At 42.1% G+C, this 13,457-nt stretch overlaps 1 protein-coding gene across 2 annotated transcripts in view; it reads left to right on the forward strand.

Annotated features, from left to right (window-relative positions):
- Nucleotides 1–13,457, forward strand: part of Ube2h (ubiquitin conjugating enzyme E2 H) — a 98,527-nt gene that overhangs the window by 45,509 nt on the left and 39,561 nt on the right. For both annotated transcript variants that reach the window (XM_028866182.2, XM_028866184.2), the window contains exons 2-3: nt 1,377–1,453; nt 2,252–2,326. In XM_028866182.2, the coding sequence (XP_028722015.1) occupies nt 1,377–1,453; nt 2,252–2,326 (152 nt within the window). The remainder of the gene's footprint in view (nt 1–1,376; nt 1,454–2,251; nt 2,327–13,457) is intronic.

The following is a 13,457-nucleotide window of genomic DNA, read 5'->3' on the forward strand; positions in this document are numbered from 1 at the left end:
TTGTAAGGAGACTTTTTTCTATCAAGTCTGTTTTCTTTGAGGCCTTCATCGCTTACATTGAGGTTTATTATCACTGGTGTTAATTTCCCCTCAAGACATAGGTACCTTTTGAAAAAGCTTTAACATGTTTTAAACATGTTTAGTTTTGGAATGTTTTTAAGGTACTGGGGTGGTGGTTCAGTCAGGATAAAACATGACCCCCAAACAGGCATACATACATGTATGACTTGACCAACAAGAAATTATGCCAGTTTTTCTGTGTGCATACTGTTTGAATGCATTTTTCCTTATTGTTACTACCTAAAATTTCAATTGTAGAGTCATTAGTGGGTTAGACCACAAAGCAGAAACAGGACTTTAGAAATAAGATTTTAGAGCAGTAGCCTGCTTTTTTACTAATGTGGATTAATTTAGTATCCTATAAGTGAATCACAATTACTCCGTGTGTACATGTGTACACATGGATTCATGTGTGTGTGTGTGCATGTGGAGGCTAGAGGTCAACCTCAAATGTTGCCTTAGGAGCTATCATCTTTGTTTTTGGGGAAGGGAATTTGTTTGTTTGTAACAAGGTCTGTCCTGGAACTTGCTGTGTAGATCAGACTAGTTTTGAAACACGAAGATCCACCAGCCTCTGCCTCCTGAGTGCTAGAATTGAAGGCATGTGCCACTATGCCTGGCCTACCGTGGTTTTTGAGGCAGGGTTTCTCACCAGTACCTAAGGCTTACTGGTGATACTGGTTGGCCATGGGACCCCCCTGGGGTCTGCCTGCCTGCCTGCCTGTCTTTGCTTCCTTGGTTTTCGTTAGAGTTACAGCTTCAGAACACCATGCCTAGGTTTTGGTGTAAGTGCTGGGGGTCAAATTCAGGCCCTCATGCTTGTACGGCAAGCTCATTACCGAGTAACATGTCTCCCCAGGCCTGAATCTCAATACTATGAGGAGTTCTCAAGCTGTCTCAAGGCTGAGTGGTGTTTGAGGGAGAGAATTAGAAGGGTTGCCCTCTGTGGTTGGTCTTGATCCACACCTACGTCTAGAGACACATCTAAAGGGTGGGGCTTGCTGGAGCAAAAGAATGAGTGAACACAATTGCCATAGATTGCTCCAATTTTCCCTGTTGTAACTTGACACAAATCCCATGAAGTGATATTTTCCTAGTTTGCAGAGAGAGAACAAATGGTCAGAGAGTAAATGTGTATTTATTAGTCTCTGAATCCAAAGCTCATTCGCATTCTCTTTATAGGGTATACACTGTCTCTTCTCTGCTAGAGTTATTCTTCATAGTGTCTGTTTCACCAGAGTGTGTCCAGTGTGGCTGCCCTTGCAAACTGTAGCTCTTACATGTGCCTGTGTCATTTCCTTGACTTCTTGCCTCAGCATTGAAAGCAAACATGAGGTTACAATCCTAGGAGGACTCAACGAATTTGTTGTCAAGTTTTATGGACCACAAGGAAGTAAGTACATGTGTGGGTATGTGTTCTTTTTATCATCTTTACTAGACAGTGAAGTAAGTTTCAGCACTAGAACCAGCATGTGGAGAAACTCTGGTCACTCATGCACTCATTCCCACAGATTCTGGGGTCTGTCACGATGGCCACAGAGTTGTTCTTCAGGAAGTGCATGCTCTGTTCTCAAGTAGGAAAAAAAGGAACATGACTATCTCTTACCAAATAATTGAGTGACGTTCAGTAGTATCAAGTAAGAGAGTGACTATTTGCTTAACTCTGGATATTTTAAAGGAAAATCCGTGGCGTGTTTTCTCTTTGTTTCTGGTACTGGTGATTGCCCCCAAGCTTTGTGCATGTTTGGGAAGTGCTCTACCACTGAGTTACATTCCCTGGTCTTCCTTTCTTAACTTTTAAAAGTTTTCTTTTTTTTTGGGGGGGGGGGGGCGTTTCTCAGGACAGGGTTTATCTGTGTAGTTTTGGTGCCTGTCCTGGAACTCACCCTGTAGCCCAGGCTGGCTCTGCCTCCTGAGTGCTGGGATTAAAGGCGTGCACCACCCCCACCCGGTGCTCCTGGACTTTTTAACCCAGGCTGGCCTGGAATCCACAGTAGTCCTCATGCCTTATCTTCCGAGTGCTAGCATCACAGCCTGTGTTCGCATGTTCAGTTAGTTCCTGAATTCTTTGAGGAGTTAGTTTGAGGCCTTTTTCAGGAGAGAGAGGGATTTGATGTTCATTTACATTTGGATTTATTTTCTAATTTGAAGATACAGTCCAAATGGATAACATGTTTTATTTCTGTTCCAGCACCATATGAAGGCGGAGTGTGGAAAGTTAGAGTGGATCTTCCTGATAAATACCCTTTCAAATCTCCATCTATAGGTATGTGATGACTTGGTTTCTATAAGACAGTTCTGAAATCTAAGAGGAAAATAAAATTCTTATATTTTTTGAGAGATGATTAAGCCCCAAAATTTTTACTGAACTGAATTTTTCCTTTCTTGGCTTAAAAAAAAAAAGATTAATTTACTTATTATGTATATGGATCTTCTGTCTGCCTGTATGTGTGCACACTAAAAGAAGGCATGGGGTCCCATGGGCCTACAGTTATGAGCTATCTCAGAACTAATGCCATGCCTAGTTTCCTGCAGTTTACACTAACCCCTACTCCAGCAAAAACTTTTTTCTGAAGGTATGCTATGATCCCTAACTTCCAAATTTCCGTGTAGGGCAAACAGTGTATTAGGATGATGTAGTGTGTTAGAACGATCATACAACTAAGTCCTGTCAGAAGTCGCAGCCTTGCACTGGTCTCAAACCACTTTACTTCCTGTAGAGTTTGATGTCCTAAAAATTCTAAAGAGCATCTGTCATTCTTAAACTGGTGAATTCTTAGTGTTCATCTGAACAATAGGCTGTCCTTTTCCTTCAGGTCCTTAGGGAGGTTTTCTAACCCTGCAGCCCCCAGGAGATGTTTATGGATAAACGGATGAGAAATGATCTCAGTATTGCTGCAAGAGCCTGCAGGTTGTAGAGATGGGGATGGTAGCAGGATAATTGTGAGGTGTTGAGTTAGACCTGTGTGGCTAGGGATCGAAGCCTTTCCGCAGCTTCCTTCCACAGTGGCAGAAAGGAGGCATCACTCTCTTCAGAGGGCTTTTCTGCTCTGATTCCCGTGCCTGGTTTACTCATGTCTCTTAACTGTAGTGTTTCTTTCTGTTGCAACAGTTCAAATATAAACTTGAAAATATTTGTCATAAATACCTATTTAAAGACAGGAAATTGGCATTCCAGGTATAGCTTTGTAACCTGACATTGCTGTTTACAGGAAACAGAAGGGCTGTGGAAGCCAAGAATAAACTATGGGAATACAGCCTGTGCCGTAGAAATGTAGCTCTTCCTCCAGCTTTAACCTGTTGTCTCAGGCAAAGCGTACATTTTACTGTAGATTTCTGAACTTTATTCTAAAAGACCTTTTTTCTGCTCCATTGCTGGGATCAGACTCCAGGCCTGGCACATGCTAGGCATGTATTCCACTACTTAGCTGCCCTAAAATACCTAAACTAACTAATGACCAAATTGCCAAGTTAATGCCATGGTATAGTTGGTTAAGACAAATGACCAAGTTAATTTAACATTCGTAAGTTTTATTTTGCCATTTTCTACACTTTTTAGAATTTGATACTCTACAAATGAGTGTCATCTTCCCTTGAGGAAGTTGATCTAGTTGAAATATTTGTACAAGCTGTTCTTTCCTTCAAAGGAGAATTGCATAAGAGTTTTAATCAGTTTGTGAGGTGACCCATTTTCAGGTCGTCAACAACGTAATACTGTTAAGATGTTCTGTAAGCATTTGGAGAGGCAGTAGCTCATTTTAAAAAGGCAAGGCTTAGTTTCCGAGTTGTATAGACATGGAATTAAACAGAAGGGAAAGAAAATGAGATAAACTCAACTCATTGTTTCTTTAAAATCTTTCTCCCATAGTAACTGGCCTGTCTCCTATTCTTGAGTTTAATTTAAGCCCTTAAATATTGAGATGTAGAATTGGGATGTGTAACTTGGTGGCAAGGTGCTTGCCTGGCATGTATGAGGTCCTGAATTCAGCCCCTAGCACTTAAATAGATAAATAATAATTAAAAAATCTCTTATGCTGTGTATCTGTCTGCCTGTGTGTAGACTCAGATAGTCCTTCAGTTTGTCCTTTTGCCTAAGCCTCCTGATCTCAGGCATATGCCATTAATCTTAGCTTGGATTTTAAAATATTTATGAGTATATAATCTGTATGTGTGAGTTAATATTCAGGTATGTATACATGTTGGTGTATGGAGGCCAAATGTTAGATGTCAACCTCAGGTGGTGTTCTTTAGGAACTGTCTACTTGGTCTTTGAGGCAGTCTCTCTCACTGGGACTGAGGTCTCACAGTTAGGCTAGGTTGCCTGGCCAGTGAGCTCCAGGGGTCTGCCTGTCTCTGCCTCCAGTGCTGGAATTAAAAACATGTGCCTCTGAGTACAATAGTTTTGGCTTATTTTTCATATTTCTTTTTTCATTTGTAGATGTTTATTATTATGCCTGTTAGTACTGCAGCTAGCTGTTAGTGACCATGTGTAGTTATATATAGTTAGGCATGCATGAATAACCAGTTATCACTGGTTATCAGGGAAGAGTTCTGGACTTGGTTCTCATTTTTCCATAAAACTGACACTCATCTGATCTGTGGTTTCCTTTCTAGAAAATAAGATACTGGCCAGGGTCTTATGTGGCATGCATCTCTAGTTGCAGCTATTCAGTAGGCTGAGATAGGAGGATTGCTTGAACCCACAAGCAATATATACACACACAGAGATATATCATAAAACGGGAAAAATGAACAGCCAATCCTAGTGGTGCTTACCTGTAGTGTCAGCACTGTGAGGAGGTAGAGGCAGGAGGGTTAGGATTCAAGGCCAGAATGGACTACATAGGATCCTATTAGGATTAAGTGAATTCTGTGTGCTTGTTGTTAACTGATTCATTGGAATCCCAAATAGTTCTCAGTTCATGAAGATTCTGTTTTAAGCTGAGAAGTTGCTCCACAAGCTCTCGTTGTGAACTTCTCCAGATTCCGTTTGTTACCTGTATCTTGTGCTTGGCAGTTAAGAGAAAGCTCCCGCCAGTGCACGGAAAAGATGTGCAGTAGTTGCACAGCTGAGTACATATTCTAAAAGGGCACTACTGTGTACATAAACAGCAACAAAACCATTGTATATAAAATGCTTTATGTGTCCTGGGCGTGGTAGCACATCACTATGGAGACAGATAGGTGGATCTGTTAGTCCAGTTTCAGCCTGTTCTACGTATCTAGTTTTAGGCCAGCCAGAACTATATAGTAAGTCCCCAAACAACAAAATGTTTTATGTGTAGCCAAAAAGAGTAAAGATTTTTAAAAAATAAAGCAATATTTGGTTGAGCTATAGTGTTTGCAAGCTTGTTTTGTTTTGGTAGTTAGTCTAGTAGTATATATGCTTGGTAAAGTTCTTATGTCCTTTGAAATTTTTTTACTTCAAAAATTAAAAAACAAAACAAAACGAAAAAACAAAGTAAACCAGTCATGATGGAACACACTTGTAATCCCAGCACTTGACTACAGAAGCAGAGTGATCAGGAGTTGAAGGTACTCCTTGACTATGTAGTGAACTGTACTGAGCCATAGCACAGACCTTTAGATTAGATTAGGCTGTTACATCAAAGTAGGATAGTTTAGGTTATCAGACTAATCAAAATCCTTTTTACATTTCCTAATCTGATACATTTTTAGTTGGAAGCTACTCTGGTAACCATATTTTTATGCTTGTGCCAGGGCAGTGCGTTTCAGTGTTTTATTCACTGTAGTTAGCAGTTACCTCACTATTTTAGGATTGACGTTTTATAATACAGTATGACTATCTGTAGAACTTAGGATGCTTAGTTCTAGTTCATATGCTCCTAGATGGAAATAGTCTATAGTTACTCCCCCAGAACTAATGTGCATAGCTGAAGTGAGCAGTGGATTTTCAGGATGGGGAGGAGTGTGTCATGTCAGTCACGAGAGATTTGGGGTTAGTCATTTTTAACAAAGGCTTACTTGGGCTGCCATAGTATTTGTACAAATAAGTGAATTTTTGAGCTAAGGTAGCAACATTCCATTTAGATCACTTATATCCTTTCATACTTTCATGTTCCTATCTCAAATAACTGTCTTGAATTTCAGTAGAGAAGTGTTAGGAACGTTTCATGAACGTGTTAAAGTCATCACTGTGAGAATGCAGCTGTGTAATGTCCCCTTGTCACAGAAGCTCTGAAAGTGAGTGTGGTCACAGTGTGCATTCATTTCAGCGAATTCACTGGATCCTTCTCTGCTGGTGCTTGTAGTCAGAAGTTCTCCTGTGTCCCACCCTGCTGGCAGCCAGGACAAGTCTTCCCCACTCGTGTCCCCCAAGTAAACACACATTAATTATAACTACTCGGCCATTAGCTCAGGCTTATTACTGATTAGCTCTTACACTTAAATTAACCCATAATTCTTATCTATGTTTAGCCACGTGACTTGGTACCTTTCCTCAGTTCTGTCTTGTCATCTTGCTTCCTCTGTGTCTGGCTGGCAACTCCTGACTCAGCCTTCCTCTTCCCAGAATTCTACTTGTTGGCTTATCCAGCCTATATTTCCTGCCTGACTACTGGCCAATCAACATTTTATTTATTTATCAATCAATCAGAGCAACAGATATTCACAGCACACAGAACATCCCACAGCAGGTGCTGCTGAGGTGCTAGGATATAGAAGTGAGCAAGCTGCTCTCGTGCAAACTTAAAATGACTGACCACTTTATGTAAAGAATTGATGTAATGGGATAGTAAATTTGGATTAGATATATAATCTAATCAAGTACATTTAAATTAATACTTAAAAGACAACCCTAATCCTCTTAAATCAGAAAAAGAGTATACCGGGCAAGAAGAATTCCAAAGTACTCGTGTCCCTCACTGGGAGGCTGGCTAAACAATGAGGTGTGATTAGGGGTACACCGAACGAAGCAGGGGTGGTCACAGAGGGCTTTGTAAGCTAGGCTCATAGCTTACATTTCATCTTAAATGTAATGGAAAGATCATTTAACAGTTAGATTTCAGTTCTTCATTGATGACTCTTCTGTTGAGAGGAGAGGAATGATGGATGGAAGCAGTTCCTCCAGCTGTTGTGAGAGAAAGATCCTGTTGTTGTGGACAAGGATGCTGAGGTTGAGAAATTAACAGGCACCTGGATTGGGATCAAATACATGTAGTCCTAGCATTCAGGAGGTGGAGGCAGGGGGGTCCGAGTTTCAAGGTCATCCTCAGCTGCCTAGTGAGTTCAAGGCCAGACTGGGTTATATGAAACTCTCACAAAACTAAAACAAAACCCAGCAAAGGGAAAGTTTGTGTTTTATTTTATTTTGGTTTGGTTTTGAGACAGAGTCTTGAACTCAAAGAGAGAACCACTTGCCTCTGCTTCCCAAATCTAGGATTAAAGATGTACCATATACCCAGCCATAGAACGGACAGGATCTCACTGTGTAGCTCTAGCTGGCCTGTAGCTCACTGTAGACCAGGCTGGCCTAAACTGTAGAGATCCACCTGCCTCTGCCTCCTGAGTGCTAAAATTAAAGAAACGTACTATTATACCCAGCCTGGTTTTATTTATCTTTTTTTTTTTTTTTTTTTTTTTTTTTTGGTTTTTCGAGACAGGGTTTCCCTGCGTAGCTTTGCGCCTTTCCTGGAGCTCACTTGGTAGCCCAGGCTGGCCTGGAACTCACAGAGATCCGCCTGGCTCTGCCTCCCGAGTGCTGGGATTAAAGGCGTGCGCCACCACCGCCCGGCTATTTATCTATCTTTTTTTTTTTTTTTTTTTTTTTCTTCGAGACAGGGTTTCTCTGTGTAGTTTTGCGCCTTTCCTGGAACTCACTTGGTAGACCAGGCTGGCCTCGAACTCACAGAGATCCGCCTGGCTCTGCTCCCGAGTGCTGGGATTAAAGGCGTGCGCCACCACCGCCCGGCTATTTATCTATTTTTTAATGGGAGATTCTGAAAGATTTTTAAATACTCTTTGTAGGGAGTTGTCTAGCAAAGAAAAACTCGATACAGTAGGGTCAGTAGGAGCCTTTGAGAAATGGGTAAAAGAAGGGAGCATGTATTCATTGGAGATGTTAGAGATGGAAAAATGAGGCCAGATGGTAATGGCGCACACCTTTAATCCCAGCACTTGGCAGGGGCAGGCCAATCTCTGTGAGTTCAAGGCCAGCCTGGTCTACAGAGCAAGTTGCAGGACAGCCAGGGGTACACATTGAAACCCTATCTCTAAAAAATAAAAAATGGAGGCCAGGAGGTGGTGGTGCACACCTTTAATCCCATCATCACTCAGGAGACAGAGGCAGGCGGATCTCTGTGCATTCGAGGCCAGCCTGGGCTACAGAGTGAGTTTCAGGACAGGCTGCAAAACTACACAGAGAAATCCTGCCTTGAAAAACCAAAACAAACAAAAAGGAAAGTGAGAAAGCCTGCCAGTTGGATATTCTCTTTGTAAAAATGGGCAGTGGAGTGAAAGAGAACTCAAGGAGGGAATAGAACTCAGTGTACAGACGTAAACTCCACAAATGCTCACAACACTCATACCTAGCAGATACTCAGGGCCTGTTGCATTGAAGAAAATGAGAATGAGTGGATTTCTGTTTCGTGTCACCTCAGTGTCCAGTTTGCCCTCTAACTCCAAGGATTCTTTTTTTTTTATTTATTTATTTTTTAAATTACACTCATGATATTAATCACATTTGTGTTATTCATAGATTACATTCTCAGTATTCATTCAATTATATATGTGTGTATAAATATATATATATATATATATATATATATATATATAATTTTAAATGTCGAATGTCATTTCTTGAAGGGAGTAGGAGGTCTTAATTACAGGCTTACAGCACAATGGGAGGACCCCGGAGGTCAGAAGTTCGCTACTGATGTTTTACAATCTTGCATCTAAGCTGTTTACACCCATTACCCATTATTCAGGATACACAGACCAGGAACTTCCCTTAAGCATTCAGGAGGGTGGAACCTGGCAGGGAATTAGCACTGGAAGGATATCAAGGTCAAGGTTCACAAGCAAGGCAACAGTTACCCAAAACGGGGGACTCCAAGGATTCTGTATCCACCGTTTGAACTCCACTATGTATCAGAAACAATCTGAAAGCTATTTCATCTATAAGGAATGTGTACAGCAATCCCTGAATGATAAAATGCAACTCATCACATAGCATATACGTTGTATCAGTTATAGATGGCCCAGAGGTAATTGAAATACATGGGAGGATGTGTCAGTCATAGAAAACTAACTTCTGTGCCTGTGGAGCACTTGAACTTTTGTGGAGTTTGGGGTAGTCAGTAGTGGTGTGCTGCTGGAGCAACTCCAATGAGGGGCTGCAGAGGAACGGCTGGATAGCAGATAGACATTTTCTGTGGGAAGGGCATGGGTTTGCAGAGGACTGCTGCCGGTTGTTAGTGGTAGCTCTTCAGCCTTAAGTTGAATAAGGGCTGGCAGGTAGGAAGAAGGTGAATGTCAGAAAATCCTTAGTACGGACAAGAGAAGAAATGTCTAGATTTGTGACTGAAGAGGCATTGCTGTTCGTAGATAGTGACAGTTCTTGGTATGTCCTGGGAATGTAAAGTGGAATGAGATAGAAGAACTGCTGTTGTGGAGAAACATAAAAAACTGAGAGGGTAAGAATATGGTCTTTATGATGATAATAAGTAGGGGTGGGGCAGAGCAAGGACTGGGTACCAGGTACTGAAGTTATCACAGAGAGAAGCCAGGTATTACTAAGTTGGTCGTATTGACAAGACCCATGTCATAAGAATTCATCTTGCTCTTCAGTAGATTAGTAGAGTAAAAATAGTACATTAGCTTACCTCTCTTTTTTTTTTAAAAGATTTATTTATTATGTATACTGTGTTCTGCCTGCATGTATGCCTACAGGCCAGAAGAGGGCACCAGATCTCATTACAGAAGGTCATGAGCCACCATGTGGTTGCTGGGAATTGAACTTAGGATCTCTGGAAGAACAGCCAGTGCTTTTAACCTCTGACCCATCTCTCTAGCCCTTACCTCTCCTCTTAAGGGTTGGCCTTCTCTTGTGTACTACTGAAGAGGATTTAGCCTTTGCTTCTTGAAGTTGACCTAATAATGCCAATTTAAATTGTCTTGAACAGTTCCTTTTTTCACTTTTTTTTTTTTTTTTTTTTTTTTTTTTTTTTTTTTGGTTTTTTGAGACAGGGTTTCTCTGTGTAGTTTTGGTGCCTTTCCTGGATCTCACTCTGTAGACCAGGCTGGCCTCGAACTCACAGAGATCACCTGCCTTTGCCTCCTGAGTGCTGAATTTAAAGGCGTGTGCCACCGCCACCCAGCCCTTTTTTCACTTTTAAAAGATGTTTTTGTTTAAATATATTAGTTATTCATAATAAGTATTATGACATTTTCATGTGTATATATTTCTATTGTATTACCCTGTTACACACACACACACACACACACACTCCTGCTAATTGCTTTTCTCCCTTCCTGTTTCTAGCTAAGGGTGTGTGTGTGTCCGTGTCCATCTGTCCGTCCGTCCGTCCGTCTGTCCCACTGAGTTTCATGAGGGTTCTTTACAAGAGCATGTATAAAAGTTTGTTTTTGGAACTTGGATACCTTAATAGTAGCTGTACCACGGAGGAATGTCTCTCTGTCCCATATTGACCATTTAACTTTGTGTAGATCTTCACAGAGGTGTAGTGCTCCCTGGGTCCCTCTATTACATGGTAGTGTTGAAGGGCCCAGTCTTGTGGGGACCTTTTGCATGTAATCACAATTGCAGTAAGTTCAAGAATGCAGCAGTCATATCATGCCCTGATGTCAGTGTTCCACTCTACATACCCACCCTTTTCCTCTGGCCCTTACAGGCTTTCTGCCCTTCTGCTTTGTTCCTGAGCTTTGGAGGAGTGGCATAGATATCCCATTTATGGCTTGGATATTTGACAGTTATTTATGCTCAGTATTCTGGCTAGTTATGAGTCACTTTGACCACTGCAAAAGAAATACCAGTCTATAGGCTTAACATAGTTATTTAGAAGGCAGTTGGATAAGCACATCCCGATCACTTAGCAAAACAAGAGCAGTGGCTTCCCGCTCTGCCCTGTGATTTCCCAGCCACAGGCTTTTGGCTGGGTTTTACAGTACCAGACGTCAGATCCAGGCAGAAAGTACTTGGTTACTCCTCTAGCAAACTTGCCGCTATTGCACCAGTAATCTCCTCTTGCCTAGTGAGTCGTCGTCGTTGCAGACAGAGTCCAGAGCTGAGTAAGACTTGATGACAATTCTCCGCTAGTAGCCTGAATAGCAACATAGCACCTTTGGACACTGTCAGGCAGGGCTAGCTAACAGGTAGGAAGCTCCTCACCAGTTCCAGCTTGATTTCTCTGTGTCCTACAACTAAGGTGTGCTTGGTATCTACACAGTAGGATCTTACCACCTAGTTGTGGTGGGCAAACAAGAACAGTGGTAAATGCCTGTATTATTTGGAAAGCCTCAGGAGAAGCCTCTGACCAGTAGGGAAGTAGTCTACTCTTGGCACTAGGGTTTTCTGGTATGGCTTCTGGGTGGTTCATTGTTACATTATCTTCCTGGTTGCTAAACAAACATTCTATCTTGCTGCCCAGGTTTCTACTTTCAAATGGATGATCTTCACTTTTGTGTTGGTATTCTGACATCTCTCTTGGTATATTAGATGATTTATTTGTTGTTAAGATTTGATGTTAGAATGCAAACATGTAATCTTGGCTTCCTTTTTTACCTGTTGTAAGGTTGATTTTAGGTTGAATTTTATGTATGTGTCTGTATGAATAAATACTATCTGATGCAGGTGCTTACAGAGGCCAGAAGAGGGTCTTAGATGCCTTGGAACTGAGCCGGGTGGTGGTGGCACATACCTTTAATCCCAGCACTCGGGAGGCAGAGGCAGGCAGATCTCCTTGAGTTTGAGGCCAGCCTGGGCTATAGAGTGAGTGCCAGGAAAGGCACAAAGCTACGCAGAGACACCCTGTCTCAAAAAACCAAAAAAGAAAAAGGAAAAAAAAAAAAAAGATGCCTTGGAACTGGAGGTACAAGCAGTTGTAAGCTGCCCAGTGTGGGTGCAAGGAACCAAATTTGGGTCCTTTGGAAGAGCAGCAAAGGCTTTTAACGTTGAGCCATCTCCCCAGCCTAGTTTCCTTTGCCTTTGAACTGAAGTTCTAAATTTTTTAAGAATTTAGGACAAACTGGTTGTGGTGGCGCACACCTTTAGTCCCAGCACTTGGTGGGAAAAAGCAAGTAGATCTTTGTGAGTTCGAGGCCTACCTTGCCTACAAAGCAGGTTCCAGTACAGGTGCCAAAACTACACAGAGAAACCCTGTCTCAAAAAACAAATACAAAACAAAACGAAAACCCTTCCAGATCTCTCAGTATGATTAGCTGGACGAGCAAGACACTGAAAGATAAATTATGGAGATGGGAAGAGGTTAAAAAAGAAACAAAAGGCAAGTAGGCTAAAGGATTTGGTAACTTACTCAAGAAACAAACAAAAAAGACTTTTTTACAAGAGCAATGTTTGTGTGTGGTGGAGAGTTTCATTTCTAGGATGCAGACTAGGTTGTGTTGTTGAAGGACAGCCCTCCACCTTTTCCTTTTCCTTTTCTTTTTATTTTATATGAACTGCTGTTTTGCCTCCATGTATGTCTGTGTGTGGGTGTCAGATCCCCTGAATCCATCTGGCCCTCGGATTCCAAATTATCAGAGCAAAAAGAGAAGCAGAAAAGAGGACCTCTTAGTGAGTGGTCTCCTGAAACTGACATAGGATGGCTTCAGAGGTTTCCATAACCAGGGCTTTGAGAGTGAGCTCCATGCTTGCGTCCTCACCTGGAAAGAGCCCAGGTCTGTCTCTCCTGATAGGGAAGGCCTACTCTGAAGAGACTTCTGCCCAGGTGCAGGCTTCTCAGGCTGGGCCTGTCTGCCTGAGGTAAGATGAGAAAGTCTGAGATGAAGGGCCAGTGCACACAGCTGGCATCTGGCCGTTCCAGATGTGAGATGTTCTGTATGTCAAATTGCTCTGATTGGTCAATAAATAAAACACTGATTGGCCAGTGGCTAGGCAGGAAGTATAGGCGGGACTAACAGAGAGGAGAAAAGAAAGATCAGGAAGGCAGAAGGACTCGCTGCCAGCCGCTGCCAGGACAAGCCGCATGTGAAGATGCCGGTAAGCCACGAGCCACATGCCACGTGGCAAGGTATAGATTTATGGAAATGGATTAATTTAAGCTATAAGAACAGTTAGCAAGAAGCCTGCCACGGCCATATAGTTTTTAAGCAGTATAAGTCTCTGTGTTTACTTGGTTGGGTCTGAGCGGCTGTGGGACTGGTGGGTTAGAGAGATTTGTCCTGACTGTGGGCAAGGC

Source organism: Peromyscus leucopus, chromosome 3 (genome assembly GCF_004664715.2).
Source record: "Peromyscus leucopus breed LL Stock chromosome 3, UCI_PerLeu_2.1, whole genome shotgun sequence".
Lineage (NCBI taxonomy): Eukaryota > Metazoa > Chordata > Mammalia > Rodentia > Cricetidae > Peromyscus > Peromyscus leucopus.